Source organism: Dipodomys spectabilis, unplaced genomic scaffold, assembly GCF_019054845.1.
Source record: "Dipodomys spectabilis isolate Male_0828 unplaced genomic scaffold, ASM1905484v1 ptg000092l, whole genome shotgun sequence".
In the NCBI taxonomy this organism is placed as follows: Eukaryota; Metazoa; Chordata; class Mammalia; order Rodentia; family Heteromyidae; genus Dipodomys; species Dipodomys spectabilis.
The window spans coordinates 1954574-1973203 of NW_024870769.1; the positions used below are offsets into that span (position 1 = coordinate 1954574).

The 18630-nt window shown below is 40.6% G+C and overlaps 1 protein-coding gene across 2 annotated transcripts in view; it reads right to left on the bottom strand.

The window, feature by feature from the left end:
* Positions 1 to 18630, bottom strand: part of Igf2bp3 (insulin like growth factor 2 mRNA binding protein 3) — a 112832-nt gene that overhangs the window by 7632 nt on the left and 86570 nt on the right. For both annotated transcript variants that reach the window (XM_042685055.1, XM_042685054.1), the window contains exons 8-10: positions 17189 to 17324; positions 14931 to 15056; positions 1522 to 1638 (exon numbers count right to left, since the gene is read on the bottom strand). In XM_042685055.1, coding sequence (XP_042540989.1) covers positions 1522 to 1638; positions 14931 to 15056; positions 17189 to 17324 — 379 coding nt within the window. The remainder of the gene's footprint in view (positions 1 to 1521; positions 1639 to 14930; positions 15057 to 17188; positions 17325 to 18630) is intronic.

Genomic DNA, 18630 nt, shown 5'->3' on the forward strand with positions numbered 1-18630 from the left:
AATATCAAATTCTTATTCATTAAATGTTCATTGCAGCTTTCCCAACATGGTTACCGTCTAGAGAATGAGTAAAATAGTGAAATCAGTTCATCACTTGGTTGTTTATGATTTTTTTTGGTTAGCCACCTATTTACTTTGGCTGAATTCATTCTTCATGGATTTTGTTGACTTGCTACAAGATTATTTAAGGGCTATTTGTGTTGTGACTTAATTACTTAATTTACGTGCAGTAAAGGTTACTTTTATATGGTCCAAATCTATGAGGTGATAAGCACATCCTGAGTTAACCACTACCTGAGTAAAAATACAGGAGTACCCCTACCTCTAAATCTCAGGAAACCTGGTATGTTATACCCCTCTCTCTCCTTCAGTTCCTAGCAACCACTGATTTCCATGCTGCCGTCTTTGCTTTCTGGACTTCGCATATAAAAGGAGTCATCTGGTGCATGGCTTTCTGAGTTTGACTTCTTTCTCTCACCACAATATGTGAATTTTCTGCCAAATTTGTTGTATCAGTAGCTGGTTTCTTTCTACTGTTCAGTAGTATTTATTATAGATGAAGCATACTTAGCCAATTCACCAGCTGAAGGATATTTGGTTTCTTATTTTGGGATAGTTATAGCAATAAACATGCTCTAAATATTTGACTACAATGATTTTTCAGTGTGTAAACCTAATTTTTCATTTTTCTCAGATAAATGTTCAGGAGTAAGGTTTATGGATTATATAGTAAATGTATCTTATGTGTGTGCACACTCTAGTGCTTAGTTTTCTTACTCATGGCTGTCATTCTACCACTTCAGCCATCCTCTAGTCTCTGTACTAGTTAATCCTTTTAAGTATTTTTGAAAAAGGTTTATGAAACATAATCCAAATAAAAAACTATATATGCTTGTTCGCCTGAAAAAACTGTGGCTATATCAAGCCTCTGTCTACCTTTTTCAGAAAGCATATTGTTTAATATTAAATTCCCTGAATACATCCAAATACAGTCTTTGAACAGAATCTGTGTTCAGACAGCATCAGGTATCCTAACACTGGTTATCTGTATTAGCTAACACAGATTAGCTTTCCCTGTCTCATTATCTTTGTCTAATTTCTGAGAGAGTGGAAAATAAGTTGAAATGTGCCATAGCAGTTAAAGGAGACTTGCCTATGAGAAAGGATCATATGTCCTCATCTCCCCTACTGGCTGGACAACAGATTATCAGAACAATGAATTATATCATCTGGGACCATAAAGGGTCACACCTGGGGACAGATGATGAGCTAGAGGGAAATAGTAAGTCCAAAGTCTTGGTGGGGCAGAATTTTCCTTTCGTTCTGCACTGCCAGACAGATTTTTCTGGAGAGAAAAGTTAACTCACCTTGTTAAAGCCACAGTTGTTGGGGTTCTCTGTCATAACCTATGTAATCCAAGACAGCCTGCTACTTTCAATTGAAATTATCAAGTGGATAGAAGACTCATCTCTCTGAAATTTGCTTGAAGAACCAAGACAGCCATGGTTGGCAAAACAGTACCTTAATTGAAGCTCCTGCAAATCGAGAAAGCTGTTTGATGTGCTGGCCCTGCTTGCCGATAATGGCGCCGACTGATAAGGCTGGAATAAACAGGTGCACAGTCTCCGTTTCCGATTGCTGTTAGAAAAGAAAGCCAGTACATACTCACTTACAAATTTTTTGTGTTTATGTTTTGTTCTGGTACTGGGTCTTACCCTTGAGTTTTGGTGAGACAAGTTTTGATGGCTTTTGTTTTTGTTCAAAGCTAAAGTCTGCCACTTGAGCCACAGCTCCAACCTTTTTGTGGTTAATTGGAGATAAGAGTTTCATGGGCTGGGAAGGTGGCTGGCTCAGTGGTAGAGTGCTTGCCTTGCATGCATGAGGCCCTGGGTTCGACTCCTCAGCACCACGTACGCAAAAAGAAAAAAGCCGGAAGTGGGGCTGTGGCTCAAGTGGTAGAATGCTAGCCTTGAGCTGAAGAGTTGAGGGACAGTGCCCAGGCCCAGAGTTCAGGCCCCACGACCGCCCTCCCATCCCCCCCCCCCCCCCAAAAAAAAGAGTTTCATAGACTTTTCTGCTTTGGCTGGCTGTGAACCATGATTCTCAGCTCTAGTCTGGACCTGGATAGTTAAGATTATAGGCCTGAGCCACCAGTGTCAAGACAAGTTTATTTTTCTTTTTGTTCTTTTTAAATCATCACCTTTAGGATAAGCACATTCTCATTAGCAGTATCATCAGAAACACTACAGTACGTTCACAAGAGTTTGCCTAGGAAGTCAAGGGGGTATTGTGCATCCATATTCTGAAAGGAATTTGTGTTTTAATTTCATTTTCATAATTTTCTCAAGTTTCAAAATGCCACTCAATATATAGATGTGAGAGATACATTAACTGCATTAACAACTAGTATCTCCTAACCACTAAATATTCAAGGTAGTTTCTTGATGAGTAAATGAAATTATGGGCTAACATAACAAAAACAGCAGCATTCAAAGACACTATCTCCATCCCTTAATATATGTAGGTTTTACTTTTGGATTTTATTTTGTTTTGTGTCAATCCTGAGGCTTGAACTCAAGGCCTGAGCACTGTCTGAGCTTTTTTTACCCCCATCAAGTCTAGTGCTTTACTACTCGAGCCACAACATTTCTTCCAGTGTTTTTGGTAGTTAATTAGATATAATAGTCCCACAGGCTTTCCAGTCCATGATGACTTTGAACCACGATCCTCAGATCCCAACCTCCTAAGTAGCTAGGATTGCAGGCATGCATTATCAGTGCCTAGCTTAACTTTTGGGTGTCTGTTGGTTTTGGCAGTACTGTGGTTTGAACTCAAGACTTTGCATTTGTCAGGTGCTCTACTGCTTGAGCTACATCCTCTTCCTCCTCACTAAACTATCAACCTGTGACAAGGGCCTGTCCTTCCTGGTCTAACCAAATCATTTCTCGTACGTATCCATTAATGTAAGACGCCAAATAAAAGTATTTTATTCTTCAGTGCTTCCAAGTCATAGGAAGAGTGAGTGCCTCTCTGGAAGGAATTACACTGCAATGTCTTATATGTACCATGAACTTCTTAAGGCTTTTCTTTCTTCTTTCTTTCTTCCTTCCTTCCTTCCTTTTTTCTTAAGGTTTTTCTTGTTTTAAACCCAATAAGCCAATTGATTCAATGCTGGCATTGACTATGAAGTGTGCTCAGTGTCATCTGATCCTTTATCAAGCATGTTAATGCTAATTTTTTAAAAGTAATTTCTAATATTTTACTAAAAAACAACCATATTGTGTTCTCACTAAATATAAACAATAAAGATTTTTTGTTGTCAGCTTGGGAATAAATTTCTTTTAAATGGTTGGATTAAATCTAAACTGTAATTAGCCCACATCTACCCCAATTACTTCACTGTGACTATTGTACTGCTTGTTTCTTGGGCCTCATTCCAGAATTTCATGCTGTTTATAAAGCAAGTTGAAAGATAAAAGCAATGGCCAGTGAAGAAATAAGAGCATAAGGATCTGAACAGTAACATAAGGCAAAGCCAAAATCTGTTAACATACATAGATCTTTAAGCTTTCTAACAGCTAACTTAAAAATAAATCAGTGGCAGGATTCACCAGTTCTATAAGGAAAAGCTATTTGTTTGCTTAAAAACTCCTTTTTCTGATGAAGATCCCAGAGAGCAACTTGTAAATATCTTTGGGACAGAAATTTAACAGCCATCATCCTCCACATAATTCTTGGGAGTAAAGTCGTAGCCTCAAAAGCACAGCCATAGCACATGTGTTAGCCTAGAACATAACAGAGATGGCTACCACGAGGCCTCAAAAGCTGAACAAAAAATAAATTTTCTGACATGGTAATGAAAGTCTATCATATTTTTGCTAACTTGCAGGGCACAAAGATGAAAGGTGAGGAATCCAATAAAAGATATGGGCTGGGAAGGTGGCTCAGTGGTAGAGTGCTTACCTCGCATGCATGAGGCCCTGGGTTCAATTCCTCAGCACCACATAAGCAGAAAAAAGCCGGAAGTGGCACTGTGGCTCAAGTGGTAGGCAGAGAACCACAAGCTAAGAGGCAAAGTTTAGGAAGGTGAGGCTTAGGGCTACCCTGGGCAAAATGAGGTTCATGAGGCTCAGTGAGCATCTGAGGCAGAAGTAGGAGGACTAAAGTCCAGGCCAATTAGGCATAAAGCAAGACTCTGCCTTGAAAATAGCCCGTGCAAAAGGGGTTGGAGGTTTGGCTCAAATGGAAGGGTCCTGAGTTCAATTTCCAGTACTGCCAAAAACTGATGGTTCATGCCACTAATCCTAGCTTCTTAGGAGGCCGAAATCTGGAGGATTGCAATTAAAGCTAGCTCTGGCAGAAAAGTTCCCCGCCCCCCAAGGTCCTATCTCCAAAATGGCCAGCAAAATCGGGGCTGGAGGAGAGGAGTATGTGGCTTAAAGGATAGAAATCTGGCCTCATGAATGCCAAGGCCCTAAAATCCAAATCCAGTTCTACTCTTCCCTTCCCCCCTCCAAAAAAAAAAAAAAAAAAAATGAAGGGTTGGAAAAGGAATGGTAGTCAAAGGACCAAAATATTAGCTGAAAGGGTAAATTGCTGTACAGAACTAATATACCGACTTAAAAATTCCCCCATGATAGCATGAGGACAGAGCAACAGGACCTGTCAAATAAGGCGAAGTAGAAGTAAACCTAGTGTTCCCTGCACTGAGGGGTACTGCTCCAGATTGAAGAGCAGTCATGCTCATATAGAGTATCTTAAAGTGACTCATCAGGTGATTCAGAAGACATTGCTGAGCATCAACCAATTCCCTCTGTTCCAATTTCATATGTACCAGGCATCTGTCGGGCCACAGATGGTTTTGCAAATAAATTTTCCTCTGAGGTTACAAAACAGTTCATATAAAAATCCTGTTCTAGCCGGGCGCCGGTGGCTCACGCCTGTAATCCTAGCTACTCAGGAGGCTGAGATCTGAGGATCGCGGTTCAGAGCCAGCCCGGGCAGGAGAGACCGTGAGACTCCTATCTCCAATAAACCACTAGAAAACCGGAAGTGGCGCTGTGGCTCAAGTGGTAGAGCACTCGCCTTGAGCTGAAGAGCTGAGGGAGAAGCGCCCAGGCCCAGAGTTCAAGCCCCACAACCGCGAAAAAAAAAAAAAATCCTGTTCTTACTTTTACAGACTCCTTGAACTTAAATTAATGTTCAGATTCACTGACTGAACCCTTCTTTCAAAATCCTATGCTGGCTGGGCGCCAGTGGCTCACGTCTATAATCCTAGCTACTCAGGAGGCTGAGATCTGAGGACCACAGTTCAAAGCCAGCACCGGCCGGCAGGAAAGTCCGTGAGACTCTTATCTCCAATAAACCACTAGAAAACCAGCAGTGGTGTTGTGGCTCAAGCGGTAGAATGCTCACCTTGAGCTGAAGAGCACAGGGACAGCACTCAAGCCCAGAGTTCAAACCCCATGACTGACCAAAAATTAAAAAATAAAAAATAAATCCTATGCTGTGAGAATGTAGTAGAGCCACTTTCGGAAATCACTATGGGTGTTTCTTAAAATACTTAAAATAGGACCTGCAGTGATCCAGCTAGAGTATATACTTGAAGAAATCTCAAGAGAGAAACCTGCATACCCATATTTACTGTGGCACTATTGCTAGGTTATGGAATCTAAGTGCCCACCAACAGATGACTAGAAAAAGAAAATGACTGTATATGGACACACAACAGTTTTATTCAGTCACAAAGAAGAATAAAATGTCATTTGCAGGAAAATTGTTAACAAAAATAATCCAGGCCCAGACAATACTTTTTTTTCTCTCTCTCATGAGGAATCTAGAATTTTAAGAAAAAGATATGGAAGTACAAGGGTGACTAGTGGGGACCATCAAGGGAAGTGGGCAGGTACCCAAGAGGGTTGTGGAGGGTCCATGATCAAAGTACATTATATACATATATGAAGATGTCCTGACACCTATTTTCAGTACAATTTTAAAAACAACAAAAATCTTTTCTTAATACATTCTTTAGGGTGAAGGATATTCACAGGACATAAACTGCTTTCCAGTGGGTCTCTGCCAGATTGCCTACCAGCAAAAGCTCCTTTGAGCTTCTTGGCAAACTCCATGCTATGGCTTGAAATCATAGAACAAAGCTGCAGCAGCTAAACTTGCATAACTGCTGAAGTCTGCCAACATGTAGTTCCTAGTCATGCATTGTTTAGAGATAGAAGTATGAGCCAACAGTAAGGTTAAGTGTATTTACTCTGTGGGGGAACAAAACCTAAGACATCATAAAGGCCTGGAGACCTGCATGCCAGCCAATGGGGTCAGCCTCCAGGAACATGGAAGGATGCCAGTGCTGTCTTTTTGCTTATAAAGTACATATTCAGGGTCGGGGGAGGGAGTGAGGGAGGTCATTTTGTTTTTAAATGGATTTTTTCTGGAACTGAGAGTAAACTGACTCAATTTCATGACTTGAAAAAAAAATTACTTAAGTCCTTTAAAGAAAAAAAATTAAAAGGCAAAGTAAGTTCATCCTCCAAACTCAACAATCAAGGTCTCTCTTGAGGATTTCAGTGATTTATTTACTTGGGAACTGTTTGCCAACAAAGGAACACCCACTATGAGAAATCTTAAGAACTAAGAGACTTCATGAAAATTCCCTGATCTAAAAATTAGAATTTTTTATAGAGTGCCTTAGTGCCTTAAAACTAATTAGACCTAAAAAGAAGCACTCATCTTGTCATCAGCGAAGTTAGCAGTTTGAAGGTTACATTATCATTCTGGGGACTTTTGGGAAGACTCCAAAGAGGCTATCAGATTTTAGAGACAACAGCCCTTGGGTTTACTCCTGCCAACTCAACTGCACACTGCCAATACCATCCAGCTAGGGCAATGTGCACGATGCCGATGCCAGCTCTTGCTCTGCCTCACTAGCTGCCAATTCCCTCTTCCCTACTGTTTGAGCATTTCTGAAAGGAGCATTTCCTGTCATTTATAAACTAGAGGTTTGCCAATTAAGTACTGCACGAGCCAGCTGCCGGGCAGGAACTAGAGGCTTTTTGTCTAGTAAAAGAGTCAGCCCATTGGCTCTATTGGGAAAAGCAACCTGGCAGGTTCAGGGAAAAAGAGAATATTGTAGGAGGATGAGTGGGCAAAATTCTGGAATGGAACAGAGATAGGGGCTTATCCAAAGACAAGATACAGCATTCTACTCTAATGTTACAAAGCAGGGGGGAGAAAACAAGTACAAAGATGAAGAAATAATGCATAAAAACAGAATCAGCTTCTTTCTAGCAGCCATCCATGTCTATTTAACATTAAAGCAGAGGGGTTGAGAATGTGGTTTAGTGGTAGAATGCTTGCCTAGCACGCATAAAGCCTCTGGTTCGATTTCTCAGTGGCACATATACAGAAAAGGCCATCAGTGGTGCCGTGGCTCACGTGATTAAGAGTGCTAGCCTTGAGCAAAAGAAGCTCACAGACAGTGCCCAGGCCCTGAGTTCAAAGCCATAGGACTAGCAAAAAAGGAAATTGAAACAGAGATTGACTCAACTCACAGGACACCAAGGATAATGTCAAATCATCTGCTTTTCCTGAGGTAGCATCTAAGAACAACACACCTCCCTTTATTTTTTATGCTCGGGATCAAACCCAGGGCTTTGCATGTGCTAGGTAAGCACTTCCCTACTCAAGCAACTCCCCAGCCAGGAATAATGAGCTCATCAGCAGATATCAGGATGCACAGAAGAATAGCTTAAAAATGCTGAGACATGGTACATTGAAGGCATGGTTCAAGTGGTAAGAGTATTAGTTGAGAGAAAAATACCACAACAGAGCCCAAGGCCCAGAGTTTGAACCCAGCACTGGCCCAAAGAAGAAGAAAAGGCTGAGAGAAAATATGTCAACCATTGCTTTTCTCCTTTTCTTAAAAACTGACATCACAAGCCTACTACCAGTTGGCACATGCCTGTAATCCTAGCTCTCAGAAAGCTAAAAGATTGAAGTTCGAAGCCAGCCTAGGCAGAAAGATCCACAAGACTCCATTTCTAAAACAATCAGTAAAATGCTAGGCTGGAGGTATGGCTCAGATGGTAGAGTGCAAACCCACACCAAGGTCCTTAAGTTCAAACCCTAGTATCATAAAAAAATTCAATCACAGACCTTACAATATTACATTCTTCAGCAATAATATTGAGAATGTCAAAAGAACTATAATAAGCAGAAAATTGATACCACTTTGGTTAATTTAGTTGCCTTCAAAAACAGTATCTATCATATATTTCAAAATGTGTGACCAAATAGGAAAGTACAGTAGACCCAGTTTAGCTAAAACTCCCAACAGATCCTAAAACTACTAACAGCGTTCACTTGGCATTTTCACCCCAAAGCATAGGTGAATCCTACAAATACTATTGTTCCTATGATAGTTCATTTTATAAACAGCTAGTGATAACAATAAAATTAGATATTATGATGTTATATGAATGAGATTCTCTCCCTTAAGAAAGTTGTTTTTGGGGGCTCAGCGGTAGAGCACTTGCCTTGCATGCCTGAGGCCCTGGGTTTGATTCCTCAGCACCACATAAGCAAAAAGAAAAAAGCCGGAAGTGGTGCTGTGGCTCAAGTGTAGAGCGCTAGCCTTGAGCTGAAGAGCTGAGGGACAGCACCCAGGCCCAGAATTCAGGCCCCACGACCAGACTCCTCCCCGCCCCCAAAAAAAGAAAGTTGTTTTTGGACCATGGTTAACTAGATTAAGTCACACCACAGACAGCAAAACTGCAGATAAGATATTGTATCTGTGATCTGTATTCAGAAAAATAAAATCTAAAAGTAGACATGAAGACAAAGCTAATTCCAGCTATGTGTTTACATTTCCCCTGCCTTGAACTTACACTCTAAAACTTGTTAAAGAATTTTTCCTTTAAACATTGTCAGAAAATTACTTCACAGGTATTTCAAAGTAATAACTACTATCTACACATTCCAACTAGTGGGTGTGTGTATTTCCACAGACACAAAATTAATGTCTGAATAATGGTAGTTTACCTTTTATTCACATGAAATAACCTGTAGTAGTGGAATTTGGAGCATGGGATTTCCCCTTTAGAATTGATGTTGATCTTCCTTTTCTTTTTTTTTTACAGATATTAAAGGCTTGTTTCCCGCCCTCCCCTCCTCCCCTTGTTCCCCCCAGGATCCTGAATGTTCCTTTAACAGGTAGTACTACCAAATCCAGCAGGTTAGAGTCAAATAGATGTCCCTTTAGTGACACAACCTGTGCTTAACAGGCTCAATGCTGCCACTTTGAAGGTATTTCCTCAGTTTTTCTTGCACCTATACAAAACCAGGGGTTATATTCTGGCCAGTGGAAGTGTTAAATAGCTATCTCCTAGGGAATTATCCCACTTCAAAAAAAAAATCTTTTATGCTTCTTGTTGGCTGGAATCAAAGCCAAAGAGGCTAACGCTTGAGTCAGGGAATAGCAAGCTAAACAGATAGGAGCAGTCCTGTAAGGGAGACTGCCAGCCATTGGCTGGCTGGCTGGCTGCCCTTGAGTTCTTCTCATAAAGAATCCTTAAGCCATTTAGTTCCTTCATGTAATAACACACAAATAAACCTACTCCTGCTATACATATAGTGTACCAAAGTACAATCAATCAGAAGAGTGGGAACAGACATGGCAGAAGCCCAGAGGTTTAGGGCTTGATGTACACCTATTAGTTGGAATGACAAGTGGTCCAGAGATAAAAGAGGTATTGTATTTTGTTTTGAATTTTCCTCTTTTTTTGTGATAATACTGGGAACTGGACTCAAGGTCTTATTGTTCACTTGGCTTTTTCACCCAAGGCTGGTGGTACTCCACCTACTACTTGAGCCACACCTCCATGTCTCATTTTTTGGTGGTTAGAGATGAGAATATCACAAATTTTTCTGGCTGAGCTGGCTTTGAACTGTGATCCTCAGATCTCAGCCTCCTGACTAGCTAGGATTACAGGTGTAGGCCACTACTGCCTGGCTGAGGGTGTTTTGTTTTTGTTTTTTAAACTATTTTCAAAATAAAACACAGAACAAGCCAGACGCCAGTGGCTCACGCCTGTAATCCTAGCTACTCAGAAGGTTCAAAGCCGGCCCAGGCAGGAAAGTCCAGGAGACTCTTACCACCGAAAGTGGTGCTGTGGCTCAAGTGGTAGAGTGCTCGCCTTGAGCTGAAGAGCTGAGGGACAGAATCCAGGCCCAGAGTTCAAGCCCCACGACCAACCAAAACAAAAAACAAACACAGAACAAGGTAAAAGAGGGACATACAGGGCTAGGAAGGTGGCTCAGTGGTAGAGCGCTTGCCTCCCATGGATGAGGTCCTGGGTTCGATTCCTCAGCACCACATAAGCAGAAAAAGCTGGAAGTGGTGCTGGGGCCCAAGTGGTAGAGCATTAACCTTGAGCTGAAGAGCTGAGGGACAGTGCCCAGGCCCAGAGTTCAGGTCCCACGACCAACAAAAAAAAAGAGGGACAAACAGACATGGTGGGTGTTTATATGTACTCCAAATCTTTTCTAACATGTATGAGTGCTGGCAGAAAATATTCCAGTACTTAAGTCCCTTCTCCAGACAAGTAAACATTGACTCTAGAACATCAGGTCTTGACAGTGAAATGAGCTGCAGTGACCTGATGGCCTTTCAAAGCTGGGCCACTGCTCACTCCCACTGAGATTTTCATCCAGGGCAAGCTGGACACAAGTTCACCCAGTTCTAGGCTACACACTTGCAGTCACTTCGGACACTTTCTAAAGGGATGCTTGTGCCTGGCCTTTTCCCCTGGGGAATCCTAATTTAGACAGCCTAGGGCAAATCTAATGTACCTACAGATGAAACCATCTCCTCTTTAGGCCCGGGACTGTATATGCTGTACAGAGCATGTACTGTGTATGCTGTGCAGAGCATGCTGTAAGACTGCCAATGAATGAAAAGAATGAAAGAAAACTAGTATGGGATTGATTTGAGCATGTCAGCAATAGGTATGAGACTCAGGTGACTGACTATTAGGATACATCTTTTCAAAGTGCTCATTACTCTTAACAAACAGAAAATTTCTTATCACCTTCATCATATGAGACAAACTGACATCCTTTCCTTCCTGAAGTGACACAGTGAGAAAGCGTGGGATGATGAACCTTAATCCTCTGTAGGCAGGCAATCCAAAGGTAAGGTGCGTCCTATAACCCACTGGCATGGAAGTTTCAAAAAATGTAATGCCATTCAAAAGGGAGCCCTACTGTATTGTTTTTTGTTTTGTTTTAGTAGCAATTGTAAATGATCTTTAATGAAATGACAATTTCTTTTTTTTTTTAATTGTGAAAATCCCTACTGTATTGTTGGTGGGAGTGTAAACTTGTTCAACCACTTTGGGAAGCAGTATGGAGGTTCCTCAAAAGACTCCACATAGAGCTTCCCTATGACCCAGCAATCTCACTTCTAGGCATTTACCCAAACAATCACAAACAATGCCATACTAAAGCTACTACGTTTATTGCAGCATTATTCACCATAGCTAAGATATGGAACCAACCCAGATGCCTCCTAGTAGATGAATGCATCAAGAAAATGTGGTATGTATGTATGTGTGTGTGCATGTGCATGCTTGATAGGAAATGGACTCATTCATTACCTTGCTCATGTAACTGTAACCCCTCTGTACAGTATCTTTACAATAAAAAAATTTATTTAAATAAAAAAAATGTCATTATAAAGGAAGGGAAGTCCAGAGGCTGGTGGCTCATACCTGCAATCCTAGCTACTCAGGAGGCTGAGATCTGAGGATCATGGTTCAAAGTCAGCCCAGGCAGGAAAAGCCGTGAAACTCTTATCTCCAGTAAACCACCAGAAAACCAAAGTGGTGGTATGACTTTAGTGGTAGAGCACTAGCCTTGAGCTGAAGAGCTGACAGCGCTCAGACCCAGAGTTCAAGCCCTATAACTGACAAAAAAAAAAAAAGAGGAGGGTGGGAGAATGGGGCTAGAGTACTGTTATAGATTTTTAAAAAGGAGTCTAACTCAGTAAGTATATGGTCCTTGATGGGCTTATTGGAAGTATACAACTATACAGGGCATTTTGGGAATGATAGCACTTAAAGGTAGACAACATGGGAAGCTGATATTGTGTTGAATTTCCTGACAGTAATGACACTGTGGTTATACAGGTGAACATTCTTGAGGGAAAAAGTTCAAAAGACGACAATATTCCTGTTAATGATCATCTTTCATAATTGAAAACATATGTAATTATAAAAGACAGATGTTCCAGAATGTTCTACAAGGATACACCTGTAATGGGAGAGGCTTTGCTGACTGGAGCTGGTCATCAGTAGGAGTGAGAAGGGGTAGAAAGGAAGAGAAATGATTAAAGGGACACTTCAATACACAAAGAAGTGTGAGCAGCACAGCAGTTAAGTGATCTGTCCAGAGTAGCTAGCTTTGGGCAGTTAGCAGAAATGCTCATTCATTTGATTTTATCTAGAGCAATTACTTTATATGATAAACACATTGTAACTTTTAATAAAGGCCATTTAAAAGAAGTGTCATGAGCTGGGCACCAGTGGCTCACGCCTGTAATCCTAGCTACGCAGGAGGCTGAGATCTGAGGATTGCAGTTCAAAGCCAGTCTGGGCAGGAAAGTCTGTGAGACTCTTATCTCCAACTAAACACAAGAAAGCCAAAGGGGCACTGTGGCTCAAGTGGTAGAGCACTTGCCTTGAGCTGAGTAGATCAGGAACAGCACCCAGGCCCAGAGTTCAAGCCCCATGACAGACAAAAAAAAAATGTTTCATGGATATATCTGCTCTAACAACGCACATCAATCCTATGACAAATGTATCTAGTTGTTATAAACTACTGGGCATGTTAGAGTTGGTATATCTCAAGTTCCTAATTTACCCCTTCCAATTTTCATATTACTAAGCTCTGTTGTCAACAGAAATGTTTGACCCAAGTCTTCAGATGTTGGCCATCCAGTTTAAGTTTTCCCTGTGCTGGTGAGAGAACAGACCCAGCACAAACTGGAATCTGAACTTCAGTGACACAAACTCATGACTGAGCAAGGCTAGACCTGGGTTCTGGTATCAGAGCTCCTTCCTCCAGACTCCTTTAGTATAAGGGTATAAACATGGCAGCTACTTCAGACTGCCTTTACCTGTATTGGGAAGCCTCAAAAAATGTGTCATGAATCCATTCATACTTGATATTAGTTGAAATTTTGCTTTTTTAAAAAATATATTTTTGGAGAAAAAGATGTTCTGTTACTAGCCTCGGCTAGTTTCAAATTTGTGGGTGCAAGTAGTCCTCCCATCTCAGCCTCCGGAATAGCTAGGTTTATAGATGTGCGCCACTGTGCCCAATTTATAACAATGGTTTTGATGGCCATCCTCAGATTTGCTACATTTTCCAGAAACATACAGTATAAGACTAGTGAGTCAGGGGAGGATGCAGACAAAGGAAGAAACACTGCCGGAGGGTAGAAGGTCCCACCACCTACCAGCCTACCAAGCTCAAGGACTGAAAAGAGAATCCTCATTCCTGCTGAGATAAGACACAGACAATCTCATAATTGGTAGTCCATGCAGAATTGCAATGGCATTTCACTCGTATTTATTCGAGCAGTGACAAAATGGAATCCTCAATCTATTCCATTTGGATATTTCCCTGAATTGGTTTAGGATGGAAGATACTGATTGTTTTCGATTTCACTTGAATGTCTATCACCAATTATCACTGATAATGCAACTTAATTTTTGAGTTATTTTCATAATGATTACCAGTGTTAGATGTCTGCTGTGGTGCCATTATTTTCACACTGTACCTGGTCTATTTCCAGGGAAAATGTCATTTTTAAGAACAGATACAAAAATAAGATTTCTCACATAGTCCACTTCCTTACAGAATTAAAAGTTGTCTATATTTGCGTGTGTATAGGCACACACACAGAGACAGTACACACACACACACACAGAGTATTGTGCACAAAACTATCTCACGTCATAGGCTAGAAACTGTATAATCAAAACAAAACTTTTTGTCTTTTTTTTTTTTTTTTTTTTGCTGGTCCTGGAACTTGAATTCAGGGCCTAGGCACTGTCCATGAGCCTCTTTGTGCTGAAGGCTAGTGCTCTACCACTTGAGCCACAGTGCCACTTTCAGATTTTTTTGAGTAGTTTAGTGGAGATAAAAGTCTCAGACTTTCCTGCCCGTGCTAGCTTCAAACTGCAATCCTCAGATATCAGTCTCCTGAGTAGCTAGAATTATAGGTATGAGCCACCAGTGCCCAGCTTTTCTTGACTTCTTGAAGCAGTAAACTTCCAGGTGACAAAGAGGAAGGAAACCATTTTTGTTGTTTGTGAGACAGGGTTTCACTATGTAACTTGCTGGCCTAGAATTTGTGATCCTCCTGCTTCAGTTTGAGTGCTGAGATTGCAGGTGTTCGCCACTACACATAGCAAGGAGCCTTTTTAAAAACCCTTGTACTGTAACAATTAAAAGAAATTAACTTCCACTTTTATTTTTTTTAATTCTTAATACTGCAAAACAACTAAACCAATAGCAGCCAACAACAACAACCAAAAAACCCCTTTCCTCTTCCATAAAGTCACAAACATTTCAATACTTGTTGACAACCTTATCATCCAAAAGCTTCAAAACAACTCATGCTTATTACTTTCACTGAGATCAAATCACTTTCACTGGATCAAATTAAAACGTCCTATTGACAAGACCTAGAGAACACTGGCTTCAAACAAATGAGAGACCATATGAACACATGGTCCCTCATCAAGATATTTCCCTGGTAGCACCAAACATCACACTACTGGAGGGCCATAAGGCAGTGTCTGCCTGATTGGATCCCACTCAACCATATAGCAAGCAGAGGCCAGTGACCTTACCTCAAACTGTGGGTAGGGAGGAGTCATAGCTGAAGGGGGCCCTGAGGTGGGGGGTGGCATCCCTGAAGTGGGTGGGAACAGACCCAAGGCATTCAGGTTCAATCCAGGAATTAAATGTGCTTGAAGCTGCAATGGTAAAAACATCCTTTAATCTGACGATTCAAAACCTCAAAGTGAGCATTTCTAAGTGACAGCATTCCGATTACACTCTCATGGCTAACCAAGAAAAAGAACTACAATGTAGAACTAAGCAGATGTTCCATGGAATAGTACTTAGTTTACAGCTGTTTACAAATCATGGCATTTTTAATTTGTGGGGTGGTTTGCCCTCGCCCTCACTCCAATCCACAGCTGCACTGAGGTGCCTTGGGGAAAAAGAGTAGCACCCCATTTCTCACACCAGCAGCCCACCGTGCTCAGATAGAAAGAATAGTACTGTTGGCTATGGGAACCCTGTAAATTCAGACTGAAAATCTTGCATTTGAATAACAGGTACACAGAACTAGTGTACAAAGATCTTTTTTTACTCCTTGAACTGACTAGCCTAAAACAAAGTCTGGAAATTACATCCCATTTCATGTAACTACTGCAAAAAAATTTATCTTTGGAATAGACATCAGAGCCATTAAGGGAATTTTGTTTCATTTAGTAAGAGTTGAAAAAGGTGGAGAGTAGAACTGAAAGCTGGGTATTTTGGGGCTGGATCCCGACAATTCTAAAACATACGGACAAGCAGAACAAGAAGATGATGAGCATCTGGCTCTTCCCATCAGGGTTAACAATGTCACTTACTTCCGGTTTACTGTTTCATACATCAGGCCCCATGGGAAAATGTCAATTCGTTTACTTTAAAACTTAAGATGGGCTGGTTTTTTTGAAACAAGAATTTCCAAAATACCTGTTTTCAGCACCATTTGACAAATTAAAAAATGTCATGAATTGACTTTGACAAGATATGCTGCACAAAATTCTTTATCATTTAACATTCTCACATCTCTAAGTTTTATATGAGGTACTAAGTAAATTATAAACCTTTGCTGTAATTTGTTTATATAGTGCATAGCATTGTGCATGAGGTAAGCATTCTACCGCTGAGCTGCACTTCTAGACCCTAAATGTTGTTATTGTTATTATTAACATAGGGCCTTGGTTATTATTATGTTGTTGTTATCTTTAACACAGGACATTGGTAAATTTATCGTATTTGCCTTGAACTCAGAATCTACCTGACTCAGTCTCCCAAGTAGCTGGTATGGCTGGCTCTTAAACCTGCACTTCTATATTTTGGCAGTACTGTGGTTTGAACTCGGGGACTTATTATGCTTCACAGCAGGTGCTCTATATCTTAAAATCTGGTTGTCCCTTTTTGGTGCCAGTACTAGGTCTTGAATTCTGCCTGGATGCTGTCCTTGAGCTTTTGTGCTCTAGGCTAGTGCTCTACCACTTGAGCTACAGCTCTACTTCCCATTTTTTGGTGGTTAATTGGATTCGTCTTATAAATTTTCCTGCACAGTCTAACTTTGAACTTTGACCCTCCTGAGTAGCTAGGATTACAGTTATGAGCCACTGGTGCCTGGCTTCTTTAGCTTGTTTTCTCCTTAAAGGCTAGTGCTCTGCTACTTGAGCCACAGGTTTACTTGTGGCTTTTTCTGGGGGGTTGGAAACAGGAAGAGGTGGATTAATTGGACATAAGAGTCTCAGGTTTGTCTGCCCAGGCTGGCTTTGAACCACAACACTCATATCTCACCCTCCTGAGTAGCTTGGATTACAGGTGTGAGACACTGGGACCCAGAAAAACCAGTTATTTAAAAAAAAATACTTTTATATGAACTATATGTTGCAACTCTAATAAACATGCAAGATCACAACTCCATTTTATGGTGAAGCAAAGGCTTAGAGAATGAGTAAAGGGAAGAGGGCTGCAGCTCATCACTGATTGGAGTGGAATTCAAGTCCAGTTCACATGCCTGTAAAGCCCATTCTTTCTAGAGTGTCCTTTAGATGAACATAATACAGAAAGTATTCATCTTTAATTGGCAGATACAAACATCCTCACATTTAAAGAAGCCAAGGCTCAAAAGCTAAATAATTTACTAAAAATCAAGAGATAGCTAAGCCTAATAATTCTGTCTTTCCTAATACCTAAGCATACTTCATACGTTGCTAAAAATCTGTTTATGATGCTACCACTGAAAGAAATAATACAATTTAGGAAATCTTTTCACTTCAGGAAACAAAAACTTCACATTAAAACTAACGTTCATAGAAGCAATATCATTTTCATAAGACTCCCTGATTTTCTTCATGATCTCTTCCTCAGCCTTGGCACAGGTTTCAACACTGCCTTTCACTGTGATGGTACGCTCTGGGTTATACAGCGTCAATTCCTGCAATCTGTAGATTGAAAAGAGAGGGGAAATATAAAGGATAGAAATTACAGGAGGAAGATGGGTTAATAATCCACAGATGGAAAATTATAGAGCCTGGCATTATGTACAAGTGGGTGGTCCAACATGATGGGAAATAAGCTCCAAAAGATAGGAATCCAAGAACTGTAAAGTTGTGGGGGAGAAAGCCTTTCTTCTCCCCTCTTCCCCTCTCAAACATGATCAAGTTACATAGTTTAAGGCCCAGTTTAAACATGGCTTACTTCTTGGGCACTTAAAATCAAACTGTTTTCACAATTTCAGTGAATTCCACAGGAACGATGGGAAGGGATGTACCATTGTAAGGGCATAACACCTTTTAGTATGTTCCAAATCTGTACTGACCAATTCTAGGCTTAATTGGCCTTTTGTGCAGTTGCATTTCCTGGGTCACTAAACAAAGAAAATGCATGGAAATAATCCCAAAACGCAAACCAAAATCCATGCATCTAAGCATTATTTTTTTGCCGACATTTTCAGAAGTTAAAGTAGGCTGGAGGAAATAACTCAGTCTGCCTCAAGTAAAATTTTTAAATGGTTAACTGATGACCAGACTCCAAAAACATTCAATAACAACGTTCAAAAATTTCCTGCTTAACATAGATGTGCTGAAGCTTCAACATCTACTAAAACTTTTATCTGAGGAAACTTAAGGCCTAAACTGGCCAACAGCCTTGAGAGGCAAAGCAATAGAGACACTACAGTGGACAACAGTCTATAAATATACAGACTGAAAAGATAGGGCATAGTGGTAACTCCTTCACATTACTAGAATTCACACTAGGAAAATGTAGACTAACCCTGAGTCAAATGAATGACATACTAATCCTTAACTTTCTCAAATGGGTTAAAATGTACAATATAATTAACAGTATGAAGTCTAGTTGTTAGACAAAGCCCTGCCAAGCATTTTGTTTTGCAATTTTAATTACTCTTTTTCAGTTCATCCATGTCTTTCTACCTTTTTTCTGAGGGAAACTAAGAATGCCAACACTTCCTCACCATCACCAAGACAAAAGAAAAAAGTAATATTTTTATGCACATATATACATACACACAGCATTGGTGGTTTATTGGCCACCTCCAAGATGACACCCATTTCCAAGTTATTTGTAGTCCCTGCAGTAGGGATTTGTATAAATACTAGGAAAATAAGAGTGGAACTTCTAGTCATGCCTGATGACATATACCTTTAATACCAACAACCCAAGAGGCAGGATGATCTTGAGTTCAAAGCATCAAATAAAGTTACCAAGGGATGAAGAGCTTGGTAA